General features: G+C 41.0%; 1 protein-coding gene across 9 annotated transcripts in view; it reads right to left on the reverse strand.

Annotated features, from left to right (window-relative positions):
* WASF1 (WASP family member 1) overlaps positions 1-27036 on the reverse strand; it is a 177757-nt gene that overhangs the window by 11594 nt on the left and 139127 nt on the right. For all 9 annotated transcript variants that reach the window (XM_037894627.2, XM_037894628.2, XM_037894626.2 and 6 more), the window contains 2 exons: positions 21622-21756; positions 1427-1580 (listed from right to left, as the gene is read on the reverse strand). In XM_037894627.2, the coding sequence (XP_037750555.1) occupies positions 1427-1580; positions 21622-21756 (289 nt within the window). The remainder of the gene's footprint in view (positions 1-1426; positions 1581-21621; positions 21757-27036) is intronic.

A 27036-nucleotide genomic window follows, 5' to 3' on the forward strand; every position in this document is an offset into this window, starting at 1 on the left:
CCTCGAGTACATTATCAAAAAAGTTATTACAACACAAGTTTACCTGAAGCATAATAATTAGATTTAAAATTATACTAAAGATCAGTACACATGTTAAAGATAAATAAATAAGCCTCTCTAACATGGACAGCCAGGTTCATTTGGAGACTCACAAAAAACAGAGCTGAAAGAAGGAAAGATTATGTGTATTTTACAGGGTAAAGTCTACCTCAGTGAAGCCACTTTTTCCTCCTGTTGTAGTTTGCTAGAGCATTTTAGGGGTCCCTTTTGGCTTATAAGATCTGCAAACAGCTCTACTGAGGCTAGGAATCTATGATAGACTAATTCTCCTGCTTTTTGTATTAAACCTTTATGCTGGAAAATCCAGACACCTTGCCTCTGAGGATAACACTGTGGGAGCAATATTTTCTGATCTCTCTCTTCCTCTGTATGCTCAGCTTTTATTATTTCAGTTAGTTATTTCAAGTACTAATACTCTCATATTGGTGCCTCTAAAACCTTCCTCCCCCATTATTCCTTGTAGTCAGATCCTTATTTGAGAAATAAGTTTTAATGCTAGTTGTGGGATAACAAGTATCCCGAATAAATGAATCCACTCACCCTAAATTGTTTTAAAATGTGACTCTAATCTATCTCCCAACACAGTAAGTACAAGTTGCAGGACCAGTTTTTCATGTAAATAGGCATTCAACATAATTTTAGGAAAGCAACAAACCCTCAGCTCATTTTTTGTACTAACCACAACAGTGTAATCACCTGTTTTCTAAAGTTAGATTCTTACTGTCATGTTATATTATTATTATCCAATAAATAGAAACCTGTAATGGACTAAAAATCAATGCCTTTTCCATTTTATTATGTGCTCTTTGGCATCAAATTTGCCTTGAATGTCAATGTCACAGGAAGAGAATAAATTTCTTTTCAATTAATTTTGCTGTATCAAGTCTTAGAATGAAATGGGGTTTTGACTGTGCTCTGCCAGAAACCACTGAACATGGCAACAATGCGCAATTCTTTTGGAATTATTTTTCCCCTTTTCTCGTAGATACTATTGTGAAATTGGTCATACCATATAAGATTCAAGTCACAGGACTGTATACACTATATAGTACTCCTTGGCAGAAACAGAATGCATCTTAAAAGGAATTTAGCTTTAACTTTCCTTCTCTTTTTCAGTAGAAACACAGTGTTTAACAAATATGGAGCTTTAGAATTGCTTTTCTTACCAATGTTAGCTGGGCATAAAATTCACAGTAGTTTTAATGTTGATGGCCAGATTATGCCATCCTTACTCCTCAAGTAGTTTCACTGTTGTGAATGGACTACTCCAAGACTGTGGTACTACTCAACATGAGTAAGGATGTCAGAATATTGCTATAAGTTACTGGGGGGAAAAAAGGATTTTTTTCTGATTTTTCACACTTACCTGTAAGGGGTGAGTATGTTGAGTGGGGGAGGTTGTTCACAAGTATCATAAGTCTCCTGCAAAGGAATAGGCAGAGTCTTGCGGTCAAACAGCTGCTGATCTTGAATTGTGGAACTCCGGAAAGCTTTTCTCATTGTAATATCCTGCAATGACACTGAAAGGGAACATCAAAATAAAAAAAGAGTGGCCAACAACACTTGATTTGGTTGCATTAATCTGATTCATTATATTAATGCTGGAAAATCATTGTGAACTTGTAAAGCATTTTATAAGTGGTAAGCATTACTATTAATAATGGTTTATTTGTCATAGTAGCACCCCAGTTTTATAGTGGTATATAAGGTCATATAGCTTTTAGTGATATAGTCAGACAACATGAAAACATGTATTGTATGTTCTGTTGCATTATCAGTGACTTATCACAGGAAACTATTGCTCATTGGACTCCGGTTGGTCACAGAATTCGGTTTTCCCAGGCAACTTGACTTTATCCCAGCTGGACCACTACAGCCACAAAAACGTGGTTCTAGATTTCAGAGCTACCTGCTAAAGTTAACCCATTCCATTTCATGATCCTACGGTACTAAAAGCTGGCTCATCTTGATGTGGGGGCTCTTGCCTTTAGCTCTCCTTAACATGAATAGGGACAAATTTGCACTCCTAGCGTATGCGGCGCTGCCACTGAAGTACCTCTGAGGCCCCAATTTAGCAAAGCACTTAAGCATGTTCCATTGAAGTCAATGGGACTTACTGGTAAGTAGTTCGCTCTCTTCTATTCCATTCCATGAAACCAGTAAAATGTCTTACTAAACAGATTTCTGAATCAGGGTGTGACTTTTCAATTTAACTTAATTGCATGTAACTACTAATAAACTTTTAAAAATCCTGTAATGATCAGTATGCAAGATTCAAATAAACAGAATGGGCAAGAGCCCAGTGTAACAGTGATAAGCTTAAACACTGATTCATAACTAGCATGTTTAATAAATCCTTAGACAATAATCAAAATTAAGGTCAATGTGACACTTTAGATTATTATACAACCTTTATGGTTTAAAGAACATCAGGCAGGTTGTGCTACAAGAATTCTTATTAGGAGCCTTGCAAGGTTAATTGAAAAAAATGATGGCAACAGATGACATTTGCACTGCAGAGTCATGAAATAGTTCAACATCACATCTTTCTCCTTCCCTTATTCCCATGGAGTCCAGTTACCTACTTGACCTTTTTTCCCCTCCTAACTAATGTCAGTTTTTCAGATTTGACAAATAAAAGGAGTACAACCTATATCAGCAAGCTGTGATGTTTTTTCTCTTCAAAATCATTCTATATTGCAGAAAGGCAAATTTAATCTAAGTACTAAAGAGCTGATTTTGAACAGAACTTTCAATCCTGTCAGTATTTAAAGAAACAGATTTGTGTTTCTCCCCTCATCCCCCCTAGAAATTAGTATTTTTCTGGAGGTCCCTCAGTCTCACGCACCCAGGTGCTGGAACAGTTTGGTTCAATGGCTCTCAGTACCCTTTCTACAAAAATTGTTCCAGTACCCTACTCAAACATTCAGAAATGTCACTACAGTCTTTTAAAATAATGATTTAAAAGAGTGCATATGATTAAATTTTAAGGGTTTTCTTCAGTCTGATTTTTGTAGCGTATTAGCTAGGGCTGTCAAGCGATTAAAAAAATTAATCGTGATTAATCGTGAAATTAATCACACTATTAAACAATAATAGAATATCATTTATTTAAATATTTTTGGATGTTTTCTACATTTTCAAATATATTGATTTCAATTACAACACAGAATACAACAGGTACAGTGCTCACTTTATATTTATTTTTGATTACAAGTATTTGCACTGTAAAAAAACAATAAAAATAGTATTTTTCAATTCACCTAATATAAGTACTGTAGTGCAATCGCTTTATCATGAAAGTTGAACTTACAAATGTAGAATTACCTACAAAAAACCTGCATTCAAAAATAAAACAATGTAAATGTTTTGAGCCTGCAAATCCACACAGTCCTACTTCTTGTTCAGCCAATCTCTCAGACAAACAAGTTTGTTTACATTTGCAGGAGCTAATGCTGCCCACTTCTTGTTTACTATGTCACCCGAAAGTGAGAACAGGCATTCTCGTGGCACTGTTGTAGCCGGCGTTGCAAGATGTTTATGTGCCAGAGGCACTAAAGATTCATATGTCCCTTCATGCTTCAAACACCATTCCAGAAGACATGCGTCCATGCTGATGATGGGTTCTGCTCCACAACAATCCAAAGCAGTGTGGACCGACGCATGTTCATTTTCATTGTCTGAATCAGATGCCGCCAGCAGAAAGTTGATTTTTTTTTTTTTTGGTGGTTTGCGTTCTGTAGTTTCCAGATTGAAGTGTTGCTCTTTTAAGACTTCTGAAAGCAAGCTCTACACCTCGTCCCTCTCAGATTTTGGAAGGCACTTCAGATTCTGAAACCTTGGGTCTAGTGCTGTAGCTATCTTTAGAAATCTCACATTGGTACCTTCTTTGCGTTTTGTCAAATCTGCAGTGAAAGTGTTCTTAAAATGAACAACATGTGCTGGGTCATCACCCGAGACTGCTATAACAGGAAATATATGGCAGAATGTGGGTGAAATAGAGCAGGGGACATACAATTCTGCCCCAAGGAGTTCAGTCAGAAATTTAATTAACGCTCATTTTTTTAACGAGCATCATCAGCATGGAAGCATGTCCTCTGGAATGGTGGCCGAAGCATGAAGGGGCATATGAATGTTTACCATATCTGGCACGTAAATACCTTGCAATGCCAGCTACAAAAGTGCCATGCAAATGCCTATTCTCATTTTCAGGTGACAGTGTAAATAAGAAGTGGGCAACAGTATCTCCCTTAAATGTAAACAAACTTGTTTGTCTTAAAAAGAAAAGGAGTACTTGTGGCACCTTAGAGACTAACCAATTTATTTGAGCATAAGCTTTCATGAGCTACAGCTCACTTCATCGGATGCATACTGTGGAAACTGCAGAAGACATTATTATGGCATACTGTGGAAACTGCAGAAGACATTATTATGATAATGTCTTCTGCAGTTTCCACAGTATGCATCCGATGAAGTGAGCTGTAGCTCACGAAAGCTTATGCTCAAATAAATTGGTTAGTCTCTAAGGTGCCACAAGTACTCCTTTTCTTTTTGTGAATACAGACTAACACGGCTGTTACTCTGAAACTTGTTTGTCTTAGAGATTGGCTGAACAAGAAGAAGGACTGAGTGGACTTGTAGGCTCTTAAGTTTTACATGGGATTTTTTTTTTTTTTGGCGTGGAGTCATGTAACAAAAAAAAATTACATTTGTAAGTTGCATTTTCACGACAAAGAGATTGCATTACAGTACTTGTATGAGGTGAATTGAAAAATACTATTTCTTTTGTTTATCATTTTTACAGTGCAAATATTTGTAAGCAAAAATAATATACACTTTGATTTCACTTATAGCACAGAATAAAATATGAAAATGTAGAAAAACATCCAAAAATATTTAATAAATTTCAATTGGTATTTAACAGTGCAATTTAAACTGTGATTAATTGTGATTTTTTAAAAAATTAATCGCTTGAGTTAACTGCGATTAATCAACAGCCCTAGTATTAGCATATAAAAGCCAATCTACTTGAGGCACTGTCTGCTGCCTCACTTCCTTCCCATCGCAGCAGTTGAAAACAGTGTTACTGGAACAGCTGGTAGTTCCACTGTATAATCACAAGAGGGCAGAAGACAGGACTTTCTCCACAAAGGGCCTGCAACTTTGGAATGCTCTCCTCACTTACCAAATCACATCAATGACATTCTTTGTGAGGCTAAAGATGGTTTTTGTTCACTTTTCGGTTTGCCTTTTGAGGTTTTATTTATGGTGTTATTGGCGGGCTTCTCCCCCCTCCACTCCTGTTTTAGGATCTATTTAGTTAGGGGATATTTTATCCCTGTGAAAACCTTGTCTAGGTAGGTGCTCAGAAGCCTTTTCAAGACTTCATGAATAATACTATTACTAACAGAAAATCCCAGCTAGATGGGAGTAAAGCAATTGACAATGGCATTAACAGTAATCTTGAATTCCATGAACAATGGAGACTTGAGTTTTAGAGTGGACTCCCATTTTTGCAAGCACAATTTTGCATTCAACCATGTGCATATATATATTTATTTTTACCTGCCATGAATTGCAAGTAATTTTGCTTGCTAAAAACTGCACTTAAACAGAGGCTGGGGCTAACCTGATCTAAAATCAGGCCTTGAATTATTTCATAAAATTAACTGTTCTGCTTTCAAAGTTCTGTGCAAGATATGTACAACTGTCCATGTTCAATACTGCACAGCACTCCCTTAAAGTCTTAAATGCCATACAGGATTTTAGTTTGAAACACATTCTAATAAAAAAATCAGTACAAATCTGTTTGAACAGATGTACCCTCAGACAGTATTGAAGGGGTTAATTTGGAACATTTTTGGTCAAATAAAACACATACAAAATGTTTCTTTGCTTTTGATATCTCACCTTCACAAAAATATGTAACACATCTCCTAAAACACTGCCAAATTATTGAGACATGCACTGTTCTATATCCTCTCTTTTCTATCATCAATTGCCTGGTTAAGTCTTTAGAAGGAATGACCTTGTCTTCCACCTTTCCAGGCCTAAAATGTCCAAATCATCAGTCTCCCTCTTCTAGATATCGACCTCCCCTCCCCACTTAGCACAGAAACTATACAAGCCTCACAAAAGGGGAAGATCACTCCCCAGGGCATTTAGTTCACAAAGCTCAACAGATTATCTTTCCTCCAAACTTAAGAAGTTATTTGATCTCTGGGGGCTATTTATAGATTGTGGAATTCAAAACTGCTACTAGCATTTCCTTCTTTAACATTCTTTGATCTGGTCATGAAAAAGCAGCCGTTTGGTTCAAAACATTTGACCACATTATGATGACATCATTAAAGGAAATGGAAGGTCACAAAGCAAAGAATATGTAGAAATATCATACTGTGAAATAATTAGCCTCTGAAAGTCATAATAAGCCTCGGTATGCTGCAGGTACAAATAATCCAATATCCAAAATGTTTGGTGGATAAATTTCTCAGGAAGCACAAACTCACTGTATATGTGGAAATCCCAGTGCATATCTTAGTTGTAGTACACAAACAATGAGACCCTATATATGCTGTTTATTCAACATTTAAATCTCTCTCATTTTACATTAAATGTACGTGCTCATTTGAGGATCTGTATTAACACAGTAAGTGCAAGCTTGTCCTTTCCAACTCTATTCCTAGGATTCTGTGAAAAGACCCACTACATCTGCTATTCTTACTCCCTGCCAATACAGAGTTTCCAAGTAATTTAAAATAGCTCATCTTTTTGACAGGCATTACCAACATATTGTATGTGAGGTTCTGAAAGAGAGATCCTTGTCCATTTATCTTTTCAACTTAAGGAAAAAAATAGAAAAAGCAAGTATTTAAATAGCGGTACTGCAACATATAGTAATTGGGTTTTGTTTGAAGCTGCCTTACAAATGAAATAAAAACCCATCAGTACTATAAATTGGTAATAATAATTTACCACCTGGTAAGCTGCTTCTTAGATTTCACTCTCCTTAGTATCATTAAAGTATGACCTGCAATTTACAGCAAAGGATGAGCTATGTAGCATATCAGCGTGCTGACAGAAACTAGCTATTCTGATAGAAATAATTTACATTTCAAAGAAATATTAAATCTTGTATTTTATAGCTCCCTTTAAAAGAAATCTGTTAGGCACTAGAATTTTTACAGTCTTTCCAATGTACAGCTAATGAAAAGATTCTACACCAAAAACATTCCAGAAAAGAGGCTATTCACTTGGAACTGGCAAATATGTCTGTGCAGATCTACAATTCTATGAACGCTTATCTCAGCGTTGCACTCCCAGCACCATGTAAAACTATGAATTCTGGAGCATCACAAGCATGATCCCTTGTGGAGCTGAATGTTTTGTGAGAATTTTATATAAACAGTCCATGAACCCAAATGCCCTCAGTTCCCTTCCTCTATTTAAAATCCTGTCCACAGACTTGGGAGAAGCAGGGAATGAAGGTGGATATTTAGAAAAAACTAGTTATGAGTAAGTAACCACCTTTTCTTTATTAAAATTTTTCTCTCTAGAAATAAGCATCTGACTCAGCTCACATGAGAGAGTAATTGTTGCGATCTGAGCTCAATGTAGGAGTTTTACAGATTTCAGAAAAGGTGATATTCTTTAAGCATGCTTAGAAGCCACCTTACATTTAGTAGAGTGACCCCTCTGCCACCAGATTTCCTGTCTGATCATAGTAGTCCTGATAGTTGTTAAACAGAAATTACTTTCCCCTAGACTTGTCCCCAAAGACAATGAGCAACCTCAAATTTTCTAAAAGGCTTTGTTTTAATGAAAATAATAGCTCATATGCTCTTTGGACATTAACTCACATGTGGAAATTAAGCTCCATAAATTGAAGAGGCTTTGAGAAGACCTGGGAGGTTAAGGTACTGATTGAGACAGAGTTAAGAAATCACCTTAAATTTGGGATGTAGGTGTAGAACTATGTCCTGTGAAACATTGAATAGAACTTTAGGGAATACCTTTCTCACCCAGGCGTTTCAGGCAGCAAATGTGCTGGTTGGGTCATCACAAATATTTTGACAAGAAAATGCACTACTCAAAACCTGACATTTTGTCCAGATCCCCCTTTTTACAGATAGAAAACCAACTGTAAAGAAGCACAGATCTCTCACTAAATTAACTATCTTTATCAAATGGTGGTGGTGGTGGGGGGTTCTTAATTTAAAATGGATTAGCTACTAAACCATTAATAAATTGCATCAAATGGGCAGGACAACTGGATGAAATGCACTGAGGATGGTTGCAGACATGGCCCTCACCCCCAGTGTCTGGCTCTGTGTGAAGGACATGTTTTACTGCCTTAAGTAGTTCTAGGATTTGCAGTACATAGGAATGTGTGCTCAGAATAAGTGGGGATCCACAGATGCAATCTTTGATGGAGAAATGATTGCATTCTGCAATTCTAGCTCTAATGTATTGTTCTTTACTTAGGTTTGGTGCCCAAAATTCTGTCTGCATTAATTATGCTCTGATCATATTGTAATCAGTGCTTAATTTGTGCCAGGATTTGCCAGGGCTGAGTTCATGGCCCTGGCACCTCTGGGCTTGCTGTGTCAATTATGAAAGTAAAAAAATTGCTTGAGCTCCAGCGTCTAACTGCTTGACCCTGGCACGTATTTCATTACAAATTAAGCACTGATTGTAATTATGAAGTTTCGCATACTGTATATGGAGGTCAGGCCCCAACTACCTTGTATTCTTTGTTTTGAAACTCACTAAATCATCGTTCACAATTCACCTACTCCCATTTTGTGACCCCAGAGACAATAAATGGGACTGGTTCTATAGCTCCCAGAAAGAGACAGTGGACCTCTTGTTTTAAGTGTTTTTCTTGAGATGGATCCCAGAAGAGGGACAGAGAGCAGGGGTCAGATGGAGGAATAGAATGGAAGTGGATAGAATGGCCCTCTTTCATGACTTCCAGTATCCACTTTTCTGAAGTAAGGTACTCCCAGGCAGGTAGGTAGTAAGAGAGTGGGTCTCCAAAGGAGGGGTAGTCACACAACTGGTGATCCAGTGGAGTGGAATACTTGATGACGCCAATGAAGGCATCAGAAGTGTCTCTTAAGAGAGAGGGGTTGACTGGGTAGAAGTAAGGATGGGAGTACCTCGTTTCTGAGGTCTAGCCTTTCTCCTGAAGGCTCCTGAGGCTTAGGGAAAGTGTGCTCATGGTAGTGCTCCATTTCTGAGCAGTTTGAGATCAACTAAACTGGCTTCTCATTGCAGGCACATAAATCCCCAGTGATCGCAACACTGTCTTGGAGTCCTTGAGTATGTGGAGTATGTCTGTATGCTTGGGAAAGAGCTTAAGGTCTACCGCCATGTTTTGAACTTCTCTTGGAAGTCCTAAGGATTGGATCAAGGATGCTCTTCTCATGACCATCAACCTGGCCACAGACCTGGAAGGTGTATGAGTGGCATCTAAGGCAGCTTGTAGAGCGGTTTTCCTATCAACTGTCCTTCAGTGATGATAGACTGGAATTGATCTTTCTGGTCTTGTGGCAAATGCTCAATAAAATGTGTAAACTTGAAGTATGTATTGAAATCATATTTTGCCGCGAAGGCCTAGCATTTGGCAATGTGAAATTGGAGAGTGGCTGATGAAAAGTTCTTCTTTCCCATCAAGTCCAGCTGTTTAGATTCCTTATCCGATGGAGAGGCCCTAAATCATGTTTGACTGTTTCTCTCACTGGTAGCCTCCATCATAAAGGAATTGGGTTTAAGGTGGGAGAAGATGTACTCCATTCCTTTGTGTGGGATGCAATTTTTTTTTTTATCTGCCCACTTGCAGATCAGTGGAATTGTGGCAGATGTTTGCCACAGGGCCTATACGGGAGATATAGATAGGACAGTGTTTACCTAGGGATGTCAGGATGTCCACCAGGGAATGTTTGGGCTCTTGCACCTCCTCTAGTGGGATTTGAAGGGAGTCCACTAGCCTTTTCAGGAGTTCCTGGAATGTTTTGAAATCCTCTTTGTAAGAGGCCGATGGTGGCATTACCACCTCATCTAGAGATAAAGACTTTCCAGATGGAGGTGAGATCTTCTCTGCCTGAGTCTCCTCTTCCTTTTGTACATCTTCCAAGCCTGGAGAAGTGCAGAGGTGTGAGGACATTCTGTAGAAGCTCATGGGTGGTATGGTACTGGTGCTTTCTCCTAGGCATCCAATGAAGTTGGTCACTGTAGTGGCCCAGTGGTCTCAGTGACCCCACTGGGGAGGGACCCAATGATAATCCTAGTCTCCGAGCCTATGATATGTGGATGGTTCCCGAGGCTTGTCTTCATGCAGGGGGCTCATAGGGATGGGGTAGGATAGTACAGTACTGGGATGGATCCATGTACTGAGATCTCTGAGTCGGAGGTGTCTTCCTCCGAATTAAGGCAGGAGGAGCTCTCTGATGTTCTAATCTGTACTAAAAGCTGGAGGTATAAACCAGTCCCAACATGCTGCTTTTGTAGTGGTACCATGGAGGCGATGGTGGTAGATCCTCCTTTCATTTGCGATTCAGGTTCAGAGATAAGAAGATCCTCTGAAGAAAGGAACCTGGAAGGAGGTGGAGGGCTTGGATATCCGTCACCTGAAGCTCAAGTCGATACTGGGTGATGAGATTGAGGTTGTTGCAGTAGCAAGATGGTTGTAGTGTCCTGCCCTCTTTCAGAGATATTGCAAGATACCGGTACCAGGGTGTGAATGATAGCTCTGTGGGTCTCGCTATGTCTAAAGGAAGTAGATGGTGGTGCTGTGGTATTTGCTCTTGAGGTAGGCACATATGAGTGGGTCTTCTTTCTCAGAACTGATACCTCAATACCAGACCTAGTCCAAAACTCCGCTGTACCCTTAGAAAGATGAGAGGTCTCCCAAGAGTGGGTCATATGCAGTGATTTTTCCCTCCTCTTCATTTCCCTCGTGGGAGAAGAATGCTTCCTCTTTTTTGAGGTCTTATTGTCCAGGGCTGCAGATGAAGCAGCAACAGTAACCAAGGCTGTCTGTAACATAGATGCCAATATACGGGTGTGTGGGGGGGAAGTGGACCCCTCAGGAGCTAGGGCATGCTTCATTAGGATTAGCTTCAGTCTAGTGGGAGTAAAATCCCTTTCCCCTATCTTGAGCAGGAACAGTCTCCACTGCCCCTAATTGGAGGAGATGATCTACCTTTTGGGCAGTAAATATTCGTGAGAGGAGTCCATGAAGAGAGACGGGGTGGGTGGGTGGTATAGACAGGAAAGGAATGGTATAGCCCATTCGGGTGACTTGTAGGGACGATTTGTCCTTGGTGATAGCTGCCCACTTGAGGTAGAATGGGAGCAAATGGTCTCCAAATAGCTGGGTGGATGGTATATGTGCTGGAATGTGGGAGAGGTCTTCCAGACCCTCCACCAAGCCTTCAAATTTGCTTATTAGAGGAAGTAGTGGTGGTAGAAGGCGTCGCCGTTGTGGTCTCTGTCGCTGTCATTGCTGGTGTTGTTTGTAAGGCCTCTGGTGTTGCTGTGTATATGTCAGGTATCTAGGCGACTGATATGTTTGATACCTGTATTGTCTCCTTTTTCTGGCAGGTGTATGAATGCTGAGGGACCGGAGGCTAGCACGTGAATCCTTCAGGGTGTGCAGTACTTCATTGGTTTTGACTGCAAACAATTTTTCTCTGTCGAAAGGGAGATCTTCGACCGTATTTTGTATCTCCCGTGGGAATGCCAAAGAATTAAACCATGAGGCTCGTCGCATAACAACAACCATAGTGATGGACCTCACAGTCATGTCAGCAGGGTTCAGCGAGACAGAGCCATGAATGAAATCATCTGTCCTTCAGAGACCAGCGATTTGAATTGTTGCCTCTTTTTCTCAGGAATGTCATTAATAAAGTCCATACATCTGCCATATTCCTGTGGTCATATTTGGCAAGTAATGCCGTGGGTAATTCGCCACTCTAAATTGAAGTGTGGATGATGAGTATACTTTGTGGCCGAATAGGTCCAACTCTTACTCTCCTTATTGAAAAGGGTGGATCGAAATTGCTGTTGTTTGTCCCTTTGGTTGCCTGCTTCCACTACCAGCAAGTTGGGTGCTGGTAGTGGATCCCTTGCAGGAAACATAATATTTTCGGTCCACCCTTTTGCATGTTGGGGGTATTGTGGCTGGAGTTTGCCACACTGTCTTGGTGGGTTCCATGATAGCCACATTGATTGGCAATGCTATTTTGCAGGAGAAAGATGTCTGTAGGATATCAGTTAACTCATGTTGAGTTTCCGGCACTTCCTCCAGAGCAATCTTAAGCTCATTAGCTACTCTTTTGAACAAGTCTTGGAAGTGAGTACCGTCATCTGCCATGGTTGGTGATGGAGGTATAATAGCCTCGTCTGGTGAGGAGGAAGAATTATTGTTGGTTGGCGAGGTGTTGGGAGCAGTGTCCTCTTCCTGCTCTGCCATGGGTTCCTCCTGTGTGTCCACAGCTACAGTCTCCTAAGGTGGAGGCGGGAATCTGGTGTCTTCCCTATGTGCGCTGGGGTGCATGTTATGGTGTCTTCTGTAAGACCCCCAGGGATTCCAGTATGGCCAGTGACCAGGGAAGGTCCCATCCATGGGTAGTCATACCAAGGTGGCATGTCATGAGCGTATGTGGACCATGATCGTAGTGGTCCAGCAGCAATAGGTGTCCTGATTGGGGAAGAATGGTGAGGGGAGACTACCCCTTCAACCTCTTCATCTTCATCAATTGAAAACTGTGATGGTATGGGAGATAGCTGTTGGTGTGGTACCACTGGCCCCGGTGAGACATTGGTGCCTAAGAGAGGAGACTCCGGGCTCGGGGAGACCAACAAATCCTTATGGTGCAGAAAATGGCATGGTGCCAAAAGCATCGGTGCTGCAGGGCCGGGTGCCGATTGCACTGGTGGTGCGGTGTGCTGAGTCGGTGCTGATGTTGCTTGTGTTGGCGCTGTGGCGATAGCAGCATTAGTCTGTGGCGTGGAAATAGGAGCAGTTGCCAGTGCCATCTCCTTTGGAGGTACCAATGGTGCTGTGATGGAGACAGGCAGCTTAAAGCCATTATCCTTGGCACCGGAGTGGTGGGTGCCAGCGGCTGCCACCACATGAACAGTGCCAGAGGTGCCTGGAGTGTGGTAGGTGCTAAGCTGTGGTGAGGCCAGCATCAATGAGAGCGATTTGGTCAGCGAGCATTTTGTTCTGGTCTGCTCTCTATGAGGTGAGGAAGATGACTGTTTTTTTACTATTTTTTTGGCCTTCAAGGACCTTGGCAGTGAAGAGACCGGTGACCTCTGCTGAGAACAGGGTTCCTGCCCAGGGTTGGAGGCTGGTCTTAGGGACTTCTCCATTAAGCTGAGTTTAAGCCTCAGGACTTGTCTACATTACCTGCAGGATTGACGGGCAGCGCCGAGTGCTCTCCCGTCGACTCCGGTACTCCACCAGAGCGAGAGGAGCAGACGGAGTCGACGGGGGAGTGTCAGCGGTCGACTCACCGCAATGAAGACACCGCAGTGAGTAGATCTAAGTATGTTGACTTCAGCTATGTTATTCACGTAGCTGAAGTTGCGTAACTTAGATTGATTCCCCCCTCCTCCTACCCCCAGTGTAGACCAGGCCTCAGGTATCTATCCCTTTATGCCCTAGCCTTCAGCTTGGTACAGTGGGCACTTTCTGGGGAATGTGAGATTCCCCCAGGCAACTGACACATTGAGTGTGTCCATCTGATACAGGAATTGCCTCTCTGCATGTCATGCATCTTTTAAAACCTAGTGAATCAGGCTTTTCCTAAACTACTACTAACTGTACTATGGGATGGAAAATAATATTTTTTTTAAACAGGGGACATAATTCTAACAACTGAAACTTAACTTGTCTATCCTAATTTACTAATTTATCTAACTTGTCAATTTGAAAACAAAGGTTTTCAATGGGACTGCTGAGCGCCGTCTCAGGCCGGGGATGGTTGAGAAGGAACCGAGGAGTCCGGGTCGCATGCACACCAGCTGAAGAGCCAGCAGTGTGCGAGGCAGACACCGTGCACTGCTGCAAAACTCTCCGAGCAAAGGCGCAGGGATGCACCTTCACCTGGAGTGGAGTGGAGTACCCACAGGGACATCTCTCTCGAAGAACCTGTTCTTTCAAATGTCCCAACCACCTTTCCAGGTGCTGCTCCTTGTCTTACAATAAACAAAACTCTAGCTTCCAGTTTCTATTTCCTTTACCAAGACCAGTTTTTCATCCCAGCTGCTGCTCCCTCAAGTTAACATCACAATTGTCTCGCCTCACAGCTACCAACCATTCTAGGTTTCCCCTGCCAATGCTACCTTTGTCATCTATAGCAAAAGCCTCTACCCCCCACCTCTTATGGTATTAAGGCTATATAACAGTGGTGGGCAACCTGCTGCACGCGGCCCATCTGGGTAATCTGCAGGCATGCTGCAAGATAGTTTGTTTATATTGACTGTCTGTTGGCATGGCTGCCCGCTGCTCCCAGTGGCTGCGGCTCACCGTTTCCAGCCAATGAGAGCGGCGGGAAGCAGTGGCCAGCATGTCCCTGCCCACCACCGCATATAACATTTCTCGTTTCTCAGCTATTAATCTTTCCCATGTGGTAACTAAATTCTGTGACAAAGCGATGTTTCTAGAACACTAAAAACCTACAGGTACACTTAAACATTCAAAAGAGACATTTGTATTGAATTAAAAATTAAACTAATGACTTTTATTCATTTAAATATTTAATTCAATAACATTAGTTTTTGAATTTTTACACTTATTTCTCTGCTGCCATGGAATTTTCCATTTATCACAGCACTTAGCACAGGTGTGCTGCAAAAGTCAAAGGCTTTATGTACTATGTTTGGCTTCCAATTTGTTAAAATTAAAAACACCATTATAAGGCATTCTTTTCTATTAAAATAGCAAAATAGACAGATCAGCTCTCAGTTTATAAATTTTCCTTCCTCCAGGACACCACGTTTTTTTTTTTTTAAGGGAGTAGTACACAACTGTTATTTGTTAATGACTTGTTACACTTGGTATCAGTACTGCACTGTATATCAGTATCTCAAGAGAGAGGCATGAAAGTTAGGATGATGATTCTTAACAAAAGCACTGTAAAATTTCCACCTACACAGATTTTAAATTATTTATCTGTACTAGCACTTCAAGATTAATGGCACTAAGAAATTCATAGAACTGCGGGTAAAACTGACAAGTTTTCTTTACAAGAGCAACAATATTAATGGATCACATTTTCTTTATTTCATAGTTTGGACACAACTACTTTCACAAATAACCACTAACAGCTAACTCACTAGTCTTTCAATTATTATAGGATGTGTGTGTGTGACACACACCTTCAACCACCTCAGAAATCACTGTATGTTAAATAAGGACATTAAATAAAACATGGCTGCAGAGAAACCACATCTCCAGTGCAATGAATTTAAATTATTTTTACTACAAGAAGGAATTTTATACCTTACCACGCTACTTTTATGTTCTAAAAATAAATTATTAAAAGAAAAGATTTCAGAGAATTCCTTAGGTATTTCTTCAGTTAACTTATGATAATACTTACAGCACTGATTTCTCATGCTAGCCACAGCCAAAACAGGCTGAATGCTTCTATTATTTTTCACTGAAGAATTAATTTTATTAACACATGCCTATCATCATGTATAAAGAAACATATTCATTCCACTTAACTGAAAACAAACAATTATTCTTCCTCTGTGTACAAGTATAGCATCACTGGTATGAGGAGAACAAAGTAATATAGAAGTCTTTGTGATAAGAAAAAAATGAGGGGAAGATACCTTATATTCAAAACATATGGACACTCCCTCTCTGAGCTACAATTTTTCAGATGTTATGGATTCATGAATTTAAACAGAGTATTTCAGTGTTGGAAACCATTTTGATTTCCTTTTTACAGAATATTAAGCAAATACATAAGGCAGAAATAATTCAAATGCTAGCTCTGATAACATTAAATCCCATTTCTGGTTGTTTGATTTCAATGTGCGATCACTGATTTTGTGAAATTAATAACTTCTAACAAACTTAGTAAATTTTATTCAAACCAAATCACATTTTTAAAGTAATTGATGCAATATTCTGATTCGTTCTATAAAATCTATGTATGAATCCATGTAATTTCTGTTCTTTTCGCTCCTCATTTTTTCCTGTAGAAAGTCAGTAATTCTATACGTTCCTTGTTTCACCCCTGAGGTACAATGCTTCCTGGAGCTCCTGGTGGAACCATATATTTCTATACTTCAGGGTAGTGCATAGCGAATACAATCCAGTCACTCTCCTGATTTGATTTTTCTTCTTTTGCATTAGAAGATTTTATTCATATAAAATTATGAGGGAAATTCAAAGTCCTTGCAAAACTTCAGTTTCTTCTGTCAACCCTAAATCAAAGTTCATGTCAAGCATCTGTGTCTTGCCCAAATGTACTTCATTCTCGCTGTTCATTTATGCTGTGAGCCCCTAAAAGTGAATTTTTTCTTCTTTTCTTTGTTGCTGTGTGGACACAGAGGAGTACATCTTAAAAGAGATCTCTGCTATTGTCTGCTGAAAGAGAATACCCCAGTGACAAATCAAAAGAGAATTACCTGATGTGTATCCTGGTATAGATGACCCCATTGCCATACAAGTTAAGTTTAACAGAAGGGAGTGAAGTTTTTACAGGGCTTCTGTAAATCACTCCGTTTTGTATGGTAAAAATTTCTAATGGAAGAAAAAAAAAAACATGTTGATATAAAGCCTCTCCTAGCTCCATGGTGCATGGGGCAGTGCTGTCACTCCAACACACTTTCAGAGGGTGCAGCATGTGCTCTGCTACATGGCTGGTCAGAGGGTAGGACCACAGTAATGCTTCCTTCCTAACCCCTTTGGAGTGGCTAGCACCTCTAAATAAATGCATACTTTGCAATCAGTTGAGCATAAGGACTGAGATTTGCTTGAATCTCGCATGGGGGTTTAAGACAGGAGGCTCCGTGAGCCCTCCTCTACCCTTACACTTCTGTAACTTACCAAACTAAGTTGCCAAACTTTTTTAGATTTTATTACTTAAATCATAAACCATTTTCCTCCATTAAAAACCTTGATATTATTTTAGCCCAGATGAGAGCAAGAACTGTTTGTAAGTGAACCCTTAAAATTAAAAGCCAGAGAAGCCTGGTAAAGAACAAATGGTTTTCCCCATCTCTCATAATGGCTCCCCCTATCTCTTCACTCCCCATCAAAGGATTCACATTGGGCAAACCTGTTCTTCTAAGCAAGGAGTGCTGGATATAGCTTCTTCAAGGAACTTGTTAAATGACAATCCTGGATCAGTAAGACAGGCAGTACCCCAACCTTTCCTGTAAAGTACTGCCAGGCACTGCTAGCCCAGAGAATGAGGAACCAATACTGAGTTGCCACTTGGGTCATGCTGCATGACCATGAAATTGGTGGACTGGCTCCCCCTCTTACCCCTGTTTTGTTTAACTGCAACATTCTTCTACTTCCTTATCAGTGTGGTTTCGTAAACATTTGCAAGAATAAATGCAGTATTGTCAAAAGCATTTGTAGTGCATTTTGGGCTAAATACTATTTTAACAATCTCTCTCCTGATTCTCTGACAGTAAACACCCATTAGTGCCTAGTATGTAAGCCTATAACTGAACTTGTCAAAGGCCATTTGTGCAAGAAAGTATGAATACCCATCTCACTATTCTGTAATATCCTCAGAATCGTAACTACATCAAGCAAAATGGGCCCTGTGTATTTTTCTGAAATTTGAACGTTTACCAAATTGCACAGACATAATTTCCCCAAATACTTAAATTTTAAACCAATAACTAGATTGCCAAGGGTAAACATGAAAATGACATACCCCCACCATCACATCTGTTATAAGATTACAGTTGCTCACTAAGAAATCTTTCAATATCCAATCATTGTAAGCATAGTGCTTTACTTGAAAAAGGGGAGGTGTGTGTGGTTTTACTCTCAGAGACTTGGAGAATGTGAGAGCTCCTCAGGCAAATCATGAGTTTGTGGAAAATCAGCAGTAATTCTGTGAGCAGTTGCTTTTAAAAATCTGTTCTAAAACAAATACCAAACATGTCAGAGTCAACAACTCACCCTTCCTGGGTTTAGTTTTTATTTACACTGAAATTAACAACATAAAATTCAGTTCAGACCTTCCACTGGGTTTGGCTGCTCCTAGGATTCCTACCCTAGGACTGCTCAGCCTTCCCCCTAGATCAGTGGTTCTCAAATTTTTGTACTGGTGACCCCTTTCACATAGCAAGCCTCTGTGAGCGACCCACCCCTTATAAATTAAAAACACTTTTTTACATATTTAACACCATTATAAATGCTGGAGGCAAAGCGAGGTTTGGGGTGGAGGCTGACAGCTCGCAACCCCCCATGTAATAACCTCGTGACCCCCTGAGGGGTCCTGACCTCCAGTTTGAGAACCCCTGCCCTAGATCCTCCCTCTAAGGTTAATCCCATCTTCCCTATATCCAGGTCAGTTACAAGTCACCAGTTTAGAATCAGGAGAGCACACTTAACATACCACAGAAGAATAAACACCTGCTACTAGGGTGGGCTATTTCAGGCAAACAATCTTATAAAGCTGAAGAACTTGATAGTTTCCACAAGACTAGGGTCCACAGTATGAGCCTGATGTGCCCATTAGGTTTTGGAAATCTGGTGCATTTTTACCTAATTTTATAAAACAGACCAACCAAACGTTCAGACACTTTTGTTTTATAACGAGCCAAAAGACTGAGCAGACTGTCCAGTCTATCAATTTTAGCAACGGCTTGTCCCACAAAGAGAATCCTGATCACAAGCTGTCTCAGCTTAATGGTATGATCCATCAGTGGTGCAGCTATCTCAAAAGAAATGTGTTTTTCATTTCTAAACAGAATAGCTATAACATTATCCACCAGAACTGAAAAAAAAACCCACAATAAGAATGCAAAACTTCCTTCTACTCATTCTAGTCTTGGAAAGTGAAGTTATATAAACTCCATAGTTCCTATAGGATGCAACATGAATCCTCACTTTAGCGTAGTTAACATTTTCTATCTCCATGAATGGAGCTTTAACCGCAACTAATCATGCAGAACTGGAACATCTTTTTATTGAAAACTGGAATCTTAATCTCTGTCTGAGATTACATTCCAAAAAGTGGAGTGGTCTGATTTGGGATTCTTAGATATTTTATGTCTGTTTCTGTCTATAAACAATAGCTTCCCTACTTAGGTTTTCAGGAAATGTGGAAATTACACTAACTCTGTATGGTGAAAGGTTTCTGTGATCTTGCTCAGCTGGGGTGCAATTGACCCCATGCTGAGGGCCAGCACAATACCTATATACCACTTAAGTTGTACATAAATGCTACCTGCTAGTCCTCTGCCTAAGTCACCCCAGTGATGTTTTTTGAGCTACTTGTTTTCTCCGGGCTCAACATTATTTCTAAAGGAAAGAATCTCAGCTGGTGTAAATCAGTATACTTCACTGAAGTTAACTGAGATACAATGATTTACACTGTCTGAGGACCTGGTCTATGAGCCCGTATAGGAAGTCACTGTCATTCTAACTGATCCAATTTTCACTAGTTTTCATACTAATAAAGTAATGCTGTGGGCTCCTCCTAAACTCCTTCCATAGCTAGCTCTGAAACTGTACGTTGAATCAATCACCCAAATAATATTTTACATGTTCTTATACTCATTCTGGTAACAATTCTTTAAGCAAGTCATATATGCCTTATTTTTAACAGTTGTGCCTTAGGTCAAACTGTGTTCCAGAGAAACATGTCTAAAACATTGCTTCTCCATTTTTTTCATGTCTTCAGCTCTCCTATAACTCATTTACTTCTGCATTGCATCTATACTACCAAACTTCATATCTTCACTAATGGTAAAACGGTGGATTCTGTCTAAGTGAAGAAAGGGAACAGTGTTTTAACCATGTTGTTTAACTGTACAGGAGATCCAGGACAGAAACAGTCACAGAACCCATATCCTTTTATTCCACGTAGGGTTAATGACTTAGTGGTGAAACTGCCTTGTCTACACTGCAGCTTCCATTGCTGCTATCACACACAGAGAATAATAACTGTGAAGCCTGCTATAGTAGACAAAGCTGTGGAGAAAAGGAAATTACTTACCTGTCATCTTGTTCTTTGAAAGAAGCGATGGCAGATTTATATTCACCCATCTTTCTCTACCACAGAGTTATGGTCTTAGCTGTTAGATTTTTTTGTGTGGTCAAAAAGAAACTAGAATTGGAAACTATAGCATTCTGTGTACCTTCACAGGTTACATGATCTACCCTCTTCAAAAGGTTCAGTTATTTTGGCTTGTTAGACAGCTTCCAAATCTCATGACTAAGTCTTGAAACCCAACAGTATGGAAAAGCAGAGGATTTCAATCTGAGAATAGTCATCCAGAACCTTTCCTGAATACTAAATTTACTTAGGCAAAAATATATAAATCTTAAATAAATAGGGGGGAGGGATAGCTCAGTGGTCTGAGCATTGGCCTGCTAAACCCAGGGTTGTGAGTTCAATCCTTGAGGGGGCCATTTAGGCATCTGGGGCAAAAATTGGGGTTTGGTCCTGCTTTGAGCAGGGGGTTGGACTAGATGACCTCCTGAGGTCCCTTCCAACTCTGATATTCTGTGCGATTCTGTGATTTTTAGCAAAATACACAGATTTAACGATTATAAGGTACTTTAATAAATTTACAGTATGCATTATGCATGAAAAAGGAAGGGGAGAAAAGGGTGAAGGGGGACACGAAAAGACTGGGAGAGTACTGATTGGTCAATTTTTCACAATCTTAAAAAAGACATAAAGGACCAAAAAGGCGGGGGAAGAGGTGGCAAAGGCTCATCCTTGATTTTCTGATGTCAAAGTTCCACAGCTAAACGATGAGTTGTTCACTGAAGATCAGTAGATGATGGACAGGATGGATAAGAGGGGAGAGCTGAACAGCATTATGCCTGTCCTGGGACAGATGTGTGAAACAATCTTTGACAAACAGGGCTACAGTTCAAACTTCACTATGAGCCCAAAGTTGTACACATTTTAATAAAGAATGACCATGTGTCAATTACTGAAGACTTTACTCACACAAGTGCTTATAAATCTCACTCATGAAGGTAAAAACTGAGTACAGGTTTACGCCCAGAATTAGACTTAATTAATAAAAACAAAACTATAATAAATAGTAATGCCATGTCACAATTCTCTAGCACCTTCCGTCTAAGTCAATGGAAGTTGTAGGTGTTCAGCACCCTGGTATGAAAATGTTGGGCAGAATGACTTGCTCAAGATCACATAGGAAGTCTGTTGCAGAACTAAGAGGCGAACCTATGCCTCCCCTTCTCAGTCCTGTGCCTTAACCCTCAAATCATCCTTCTTTTCATTTTGCATATCAATTTATTTACAGCACAAAGGAAATACTCTTCAATGTAAGAACCACAGTCATGTGTGGAAGTAAACTTACGTTCTTCTTCCTTTGGGTCAAGTTGTGTAACACTGACAGATAAACGGTCCACACGTTCTTGTAAGGAGTTAACCCTGAAGGAGAAACTGTGTGCTTCATTGAAAAGCTCACCAAATATATCTTCAGCATATTTACCTGCAACAGAAAAAGTTGGAAAATAAGAATTCAAGAATGGCACAAGTGATCCAAAATGAATGCTTTTTTAAAAGACTGTCTTTTGAACTGCTGTTATGTTAAAAAGATTATTTTTAATAGCTGACAGCTGTTAAAGGTTCCAATCTTAACAAAAACTTGTAATTACTGAGTTCATTAAGAATGTTAGATGAAAGGACATAGAGAAGTAAAAGGGATTTTATTCAACTGACAATGTATTTACTAAAAATGAAATTAGTATATCCAATACACTAATGAACAGATCCTCAACTGGTGTAAACTAAGGTAGCTACAGTGACATCTGTGCTCAGCTAGGATGATGTATACTATCTGAGGATGTAGCCCTACAACTGGATTAAGTAATCTTTTCAAGTGTAATTAAAAAATACTAAAGTAAACTTGTCAGTTATATAATCTGACAGGTTTTCATAAACAGAAACCCAGGTATTTAGTTTCAGTATAATTTGAATCAGATTATTCATAGATACAATTAAAAAATAATTACTTTCTTCCTTTGAGTGCTCAATATTGTAGAAACTGACCAACACGCACTGAGTCCTTCCATAGACTTCAGTAGCCAATGGACCTTTCCCTAATAACACAACCTATAGCCAGGTATCATGTAGAAAGATACAGTACAAAATTCTCCATGTAGTTCTGCTCCTCCTCCTCCATCCTAACCTGCAACGCCTTTTACATCTTAAGCCTGTCCTGGGCAGAGTCTGCCAATACTACTACAAATACACCAGACTTGGGGCCACGTTTTCTGAAGACCGCAACCTGGTCTTGTGTGCATGTATTTCATGTGAAAAGTTTGTTCTTTTAAGATGCCTTCACAAGTGTGTCATATAGGCTTCTAATTACATGATCTTTGTAGAATCACCGAAATGTAGGACTGAAAGGAACCTCGATAGGTCAGGGGTGGCCAACCTGTGGCTCTGGAGCCACATGCAGCTCTTCAGAAGTTAATATGCGACTCCTTATATAGGTGCTGACTCCGGGGCTGGAGCTACAGGTACCAACTTTCCACTGCTCAACCCCAGGCCCTGCCCCCACTCCACCCCTTACCCAAAGGCCCCCGCCTTTTCCTGCCCCCTCCCTTGAGCCTGCTGCACCCTTGCTCCTCCCTCCTCCATCCCAGAGCCTCCTGTACACTACGAAACAGCTGATTGCAGCGGGCAGGAGGCACGGGGAGGGAGGGGAAGGTGCTGATCGGCCGGATTGCCGGCGGGCAGAAGGTGCTGGAGTTGGTGCGGGGAGGGGCTGATGATGTATTACTGTGACTCTTTGGCAATGTACATTGGTAAATTCTGTCTCCTTCTCAGGCTCAGGTTGGCCACCCCTGCGATAGGTCATCCAATCCAGTCCCCCGCACTGAGGCACAAGTAAGTATTATCTAGACCATTTGTGAGAGGTGTTTATCTACTCTATTCTTATAAATCTTTAATGACAGAGATTCCACAACCTTCCCAGGTATTTGTTCCAGTGCTTAACTACCCTGACAATTAGGAAGTTTTTCATCATATCTAACCTAGATCTCCCTTGCAGCAATTTAAACCCCTTACTTCTTGTCCTATCCACAGTGGTTAAGGAGAACAATTTATCTCCCTCCTTTTTATAACAACCTTTTATGTATTTGAAGACTGTTCTGTCCCCCTCAATCTGCTCTTCTCCAAACTAAACAAACCAAGTTTTTCAATCTTTCCTTGTAGATCATGTTTTCTAGACCCATAATCATTTTTGTTGCTCTCCTTTGGACTTTCTTTAATTTGTCCATGTTTCTCAAAGTGTTGCACCCAGAACTGGACATAATACTCCAGTTGAGGCCTTATCAGTCCTGAGTAGAGTGGAAGAATTACTTCTCTTATCTTGCTTACAACATTCCTGCTAATACATTCCAGAATGATGTTTGCTTTTTTACAATAGTATTACATTGTTGACTCATATTTAATTTGTGATCCACTTTAACTCCCAGATCTTTGTCTTCAGTACTCCTCCTAGGCAGTCATTTCCCATTTTGTTATTTGTGCAATCGATTATTCCTTCCTAAGTGTTGTACTTCACATTTGTCCCTAGGGAATTTCATCCTATTTACTTCAGACCATTTCTCCAGTTTGTCAAGATCATTTTGAATTCTAAGGCTGTGCTCCAAAGCGATTGCAACTCTTCCCAGTTTGGTATCATCTGCAAACTTTATAAAAGTGTACTCTCTATGCTATTATCAAAATCATTTATGAAGATATTGAATAGGACCTGACTACAAACAGATCCCTGTGGGACCACACTCAATATACCCTTCCAGCTTGACTGTGAACCACTGATAACTACTCTTGGAGTACACTTTTCCAACCAGTTGTCCACTCATTTTATAGTATAGTATAGTATAGTATAGTATAGTTCATCTGGGCTATATTTCTCTAGTTTCTCATGTAAGGCTGTGTCTACACTACAAAGTTAAGTCGACTTCATGTAAATCGACATAGAGCCTCCAATTTAAGCAAGTCGATCTTGCATGTCCACACTATGCTCATTGTGTCAGCAGAGTGCATCCTCACTAGCAGGGCTTGCATTGACACGTGGAGCACTGCACTGTGGGTAGCTATCCCACAGTGCACAAAGCCGAGTGGAATTTTGGTTTGGGCTTGCAATGCCTTATGGGACCAAAACACTGGCACGGGTGGTTATGGGAACATGGCATTAGCCTCCCATGATGCACTCTGAAATCAATGGCAAACAAACCAAGTCTTTTTCGCACCTTTTTTCATAAGCCTGGGTTACCCGCACGGACACCATAGCATAGACTCTGCTCAGTTGTACACTGTTGTTGTGAGCATTAAAAACACCTCGTGCCTTATCCTGCAATATTTACACAGCCAATACAGGAGTTGCCGCATGGAACAATGTAGTGCCACTCAAGCAGCCCTGCTGGAAGACACAGAGTGGAGCAATTCGCAGTTGCTGGAGACAGTCATGCATCACCTTGACACGGTTGAGTGCCATTTCTGGGCCCAGGAATCAAGCGCTGACTGGTGGGACTGCATCGTTATGCAGCTATGGGATGATGAGCACTGGCTGCAGAACTTTCGATTGTGTAAGGCCACTATCCGGGAACTGTGTGAAGAGCTTTCCCCAGCCATGAAGCACGGCATTACTAAAATGAGAGCTGCTCTGACAGTTGAGAAGCAAGTTGCGATAGCTCTGTGGACGCTTGCAATGCCACACTGCTACCGGTCAGTGGAGCATCAATTTGGAGTGGGTAAATCTACCATGGGATCTGTCGTGATTCAAGTTTGCAGGGCCATCAAAAGACTTCTGCTAAGGAGGGTAGTGACTCTGGGCAATGTGCAGGACATAGTGGATGATTTTGCCATGATGGGGTTCCCTAACTGCAGTGGGGAGATAGACAGAATGCATATCCCTATCTTGGCACCAGACCATCTTGCCAAAGAGTACATAAACCAAAAGGGGTACTTCTCAATGGTGTTGCAAGTGCTGGTGGATCACAGGGGCCGTTTTACCAACATCAGCGTGGGATGGTCAGGAAAGGTGCATGACGCAGACATCTTTAGGAACACAGGTCTTTTCAGAAAGCTGCAAGCAGGGACTGTCTTTCCAGACTGCAAAATAACCATTGGTGATGTTGTAATCCCAATCGTGATCCTGGGAGACCCAGCTTATCTAGGGTATCAGATATTACTCTACAAAAGAACCTATTCAGCAAAAAGAGAATTTGCTAATTTATTTGATTCCTACAGAACTGTAATCATTGCTAAATCTTTATTCTTAAACTGTAGGTGTTGAGTAACTCCATTGTAGTGACTAGGAGTTATTCATATCCTGCAGGCAAAGAACTGGGTTCCTAGTGGTGAACAAATGGTTACTAACCTTCCGTAACTGTTGTTCTCCGAAATGTGTAATCTAGGACCAAACATTGAGGAAGTGGGAAAGGTAGTTTACAAACATGGGGAGATGGAACCGGGCATCTCCCGGTAGTTTACAAAGGTTTATAAAGGTAGTTTACAAACATGTGCAGATGGAAACCACAGAAGCAATAGTCCTAGCAGCAGAGTCTGGCGCGTCCAGTGCAGCCTGTAGTGAAGTTCTTGCTACAGACTTCCCCTCATCAACTAAAGAGAACTCCTGTCTAGCACCCTCCAGCAACATGTCCCTAAACTTTAACATGGAGTCCCGAACATTACAATCACAACGTCCCAAAGAGTTAGTTGGTTGGCAATTCTGATTTGCAGGATAAATAGAATAAACTTTTCTACCAAATAAATCTAAGTTCTTTTGCATCGTTTGATTTGGGAATTGCTGCCTGTTGTCCCTGTCGTTCCCATTCATTGGCTGCTGGCACCACCAGAGAGCCTGGGGGTGGGGATGAAAGTATAGATATTCAACCCCTTGGGAGGGTACATAATATTTACATTCAGCCCTTTTTGAAGTGGGAGGAAGGGATGAATGGATCTTCCAGAAAGATTAATGGGCTTCATAATTGCCTCTTTAATAGATAAGGACACCTGTGAAGGCCCTGTGGTGGCCAAAATATCAGTAAAGTGGTCTGAGGACTTTTTAACCTCCTCTACCTGGATCCCCAAACTTACCTTTTTCCATAGCTGTTGGTGAGTTTTATAATCATCAGGATGAGGTGAGATGCCTCCCAAGGAAATTGCCTCATCCAAAGAGGAGAATGAAGAAGCCAGCACAAGCTGAGGCTGCACCTCCTCCACTAGCTGTCCAGCAGGATCCTCCTGAACTGCCTCTTGCTGCTTGGATCTGGGCCTGGTGCCAGGCTCAGGAACAGGCAGCACCTGGTGAGTAGATTCCCCACACCTTTTCAAGGACACAGAGCAGGAACACCTGGTGTATGACCTAGAAACCAAGGGGTGTCCCCCGAGGTTCCAAAAAGACCACTGCCGGACCAGTAGTGCGCCCCCATGACTGCCCGGCCACATACCTGATCCTATTCCAGCTGGAGGATCCCAAGGCACCCCAGGCATCTCAGTGGAGAGTAATGAGACCAGCTCCGATGGATGGAAAAAATAGGAGCCAATCTTCGATTCAGAAGTGAATGAATCCCTCTACTGACCAAGGGGTGGGGGTGGGGGGACTGTCCCCACTCTAAGGCAATGGAGTTTGTTGCAGAACTGAGTGCTGCACCAATGATACTGGTGTCCCTTTGTCTGCTGGTACCAAGAGCGCAGTCTCCTGCACTCCCAGGGATACTGGTACTGATAGGCTCAAAACATCTCTCGCTGCCAC

This window comes from Chelonia mydas, chromosome 3 (assembly GCF_015237465.2).
Source record: "Chelonia mydas isolate rCheMyd1 chromosome 3, rCheMyd1.pri.v2, whole genome shotgun sequence".
NCBI classification, from domain to species: Eukaryota; Metazoa; Chordata; order Testudines; family Cheloniidae; genus Chelonia; species Chelonia mydas.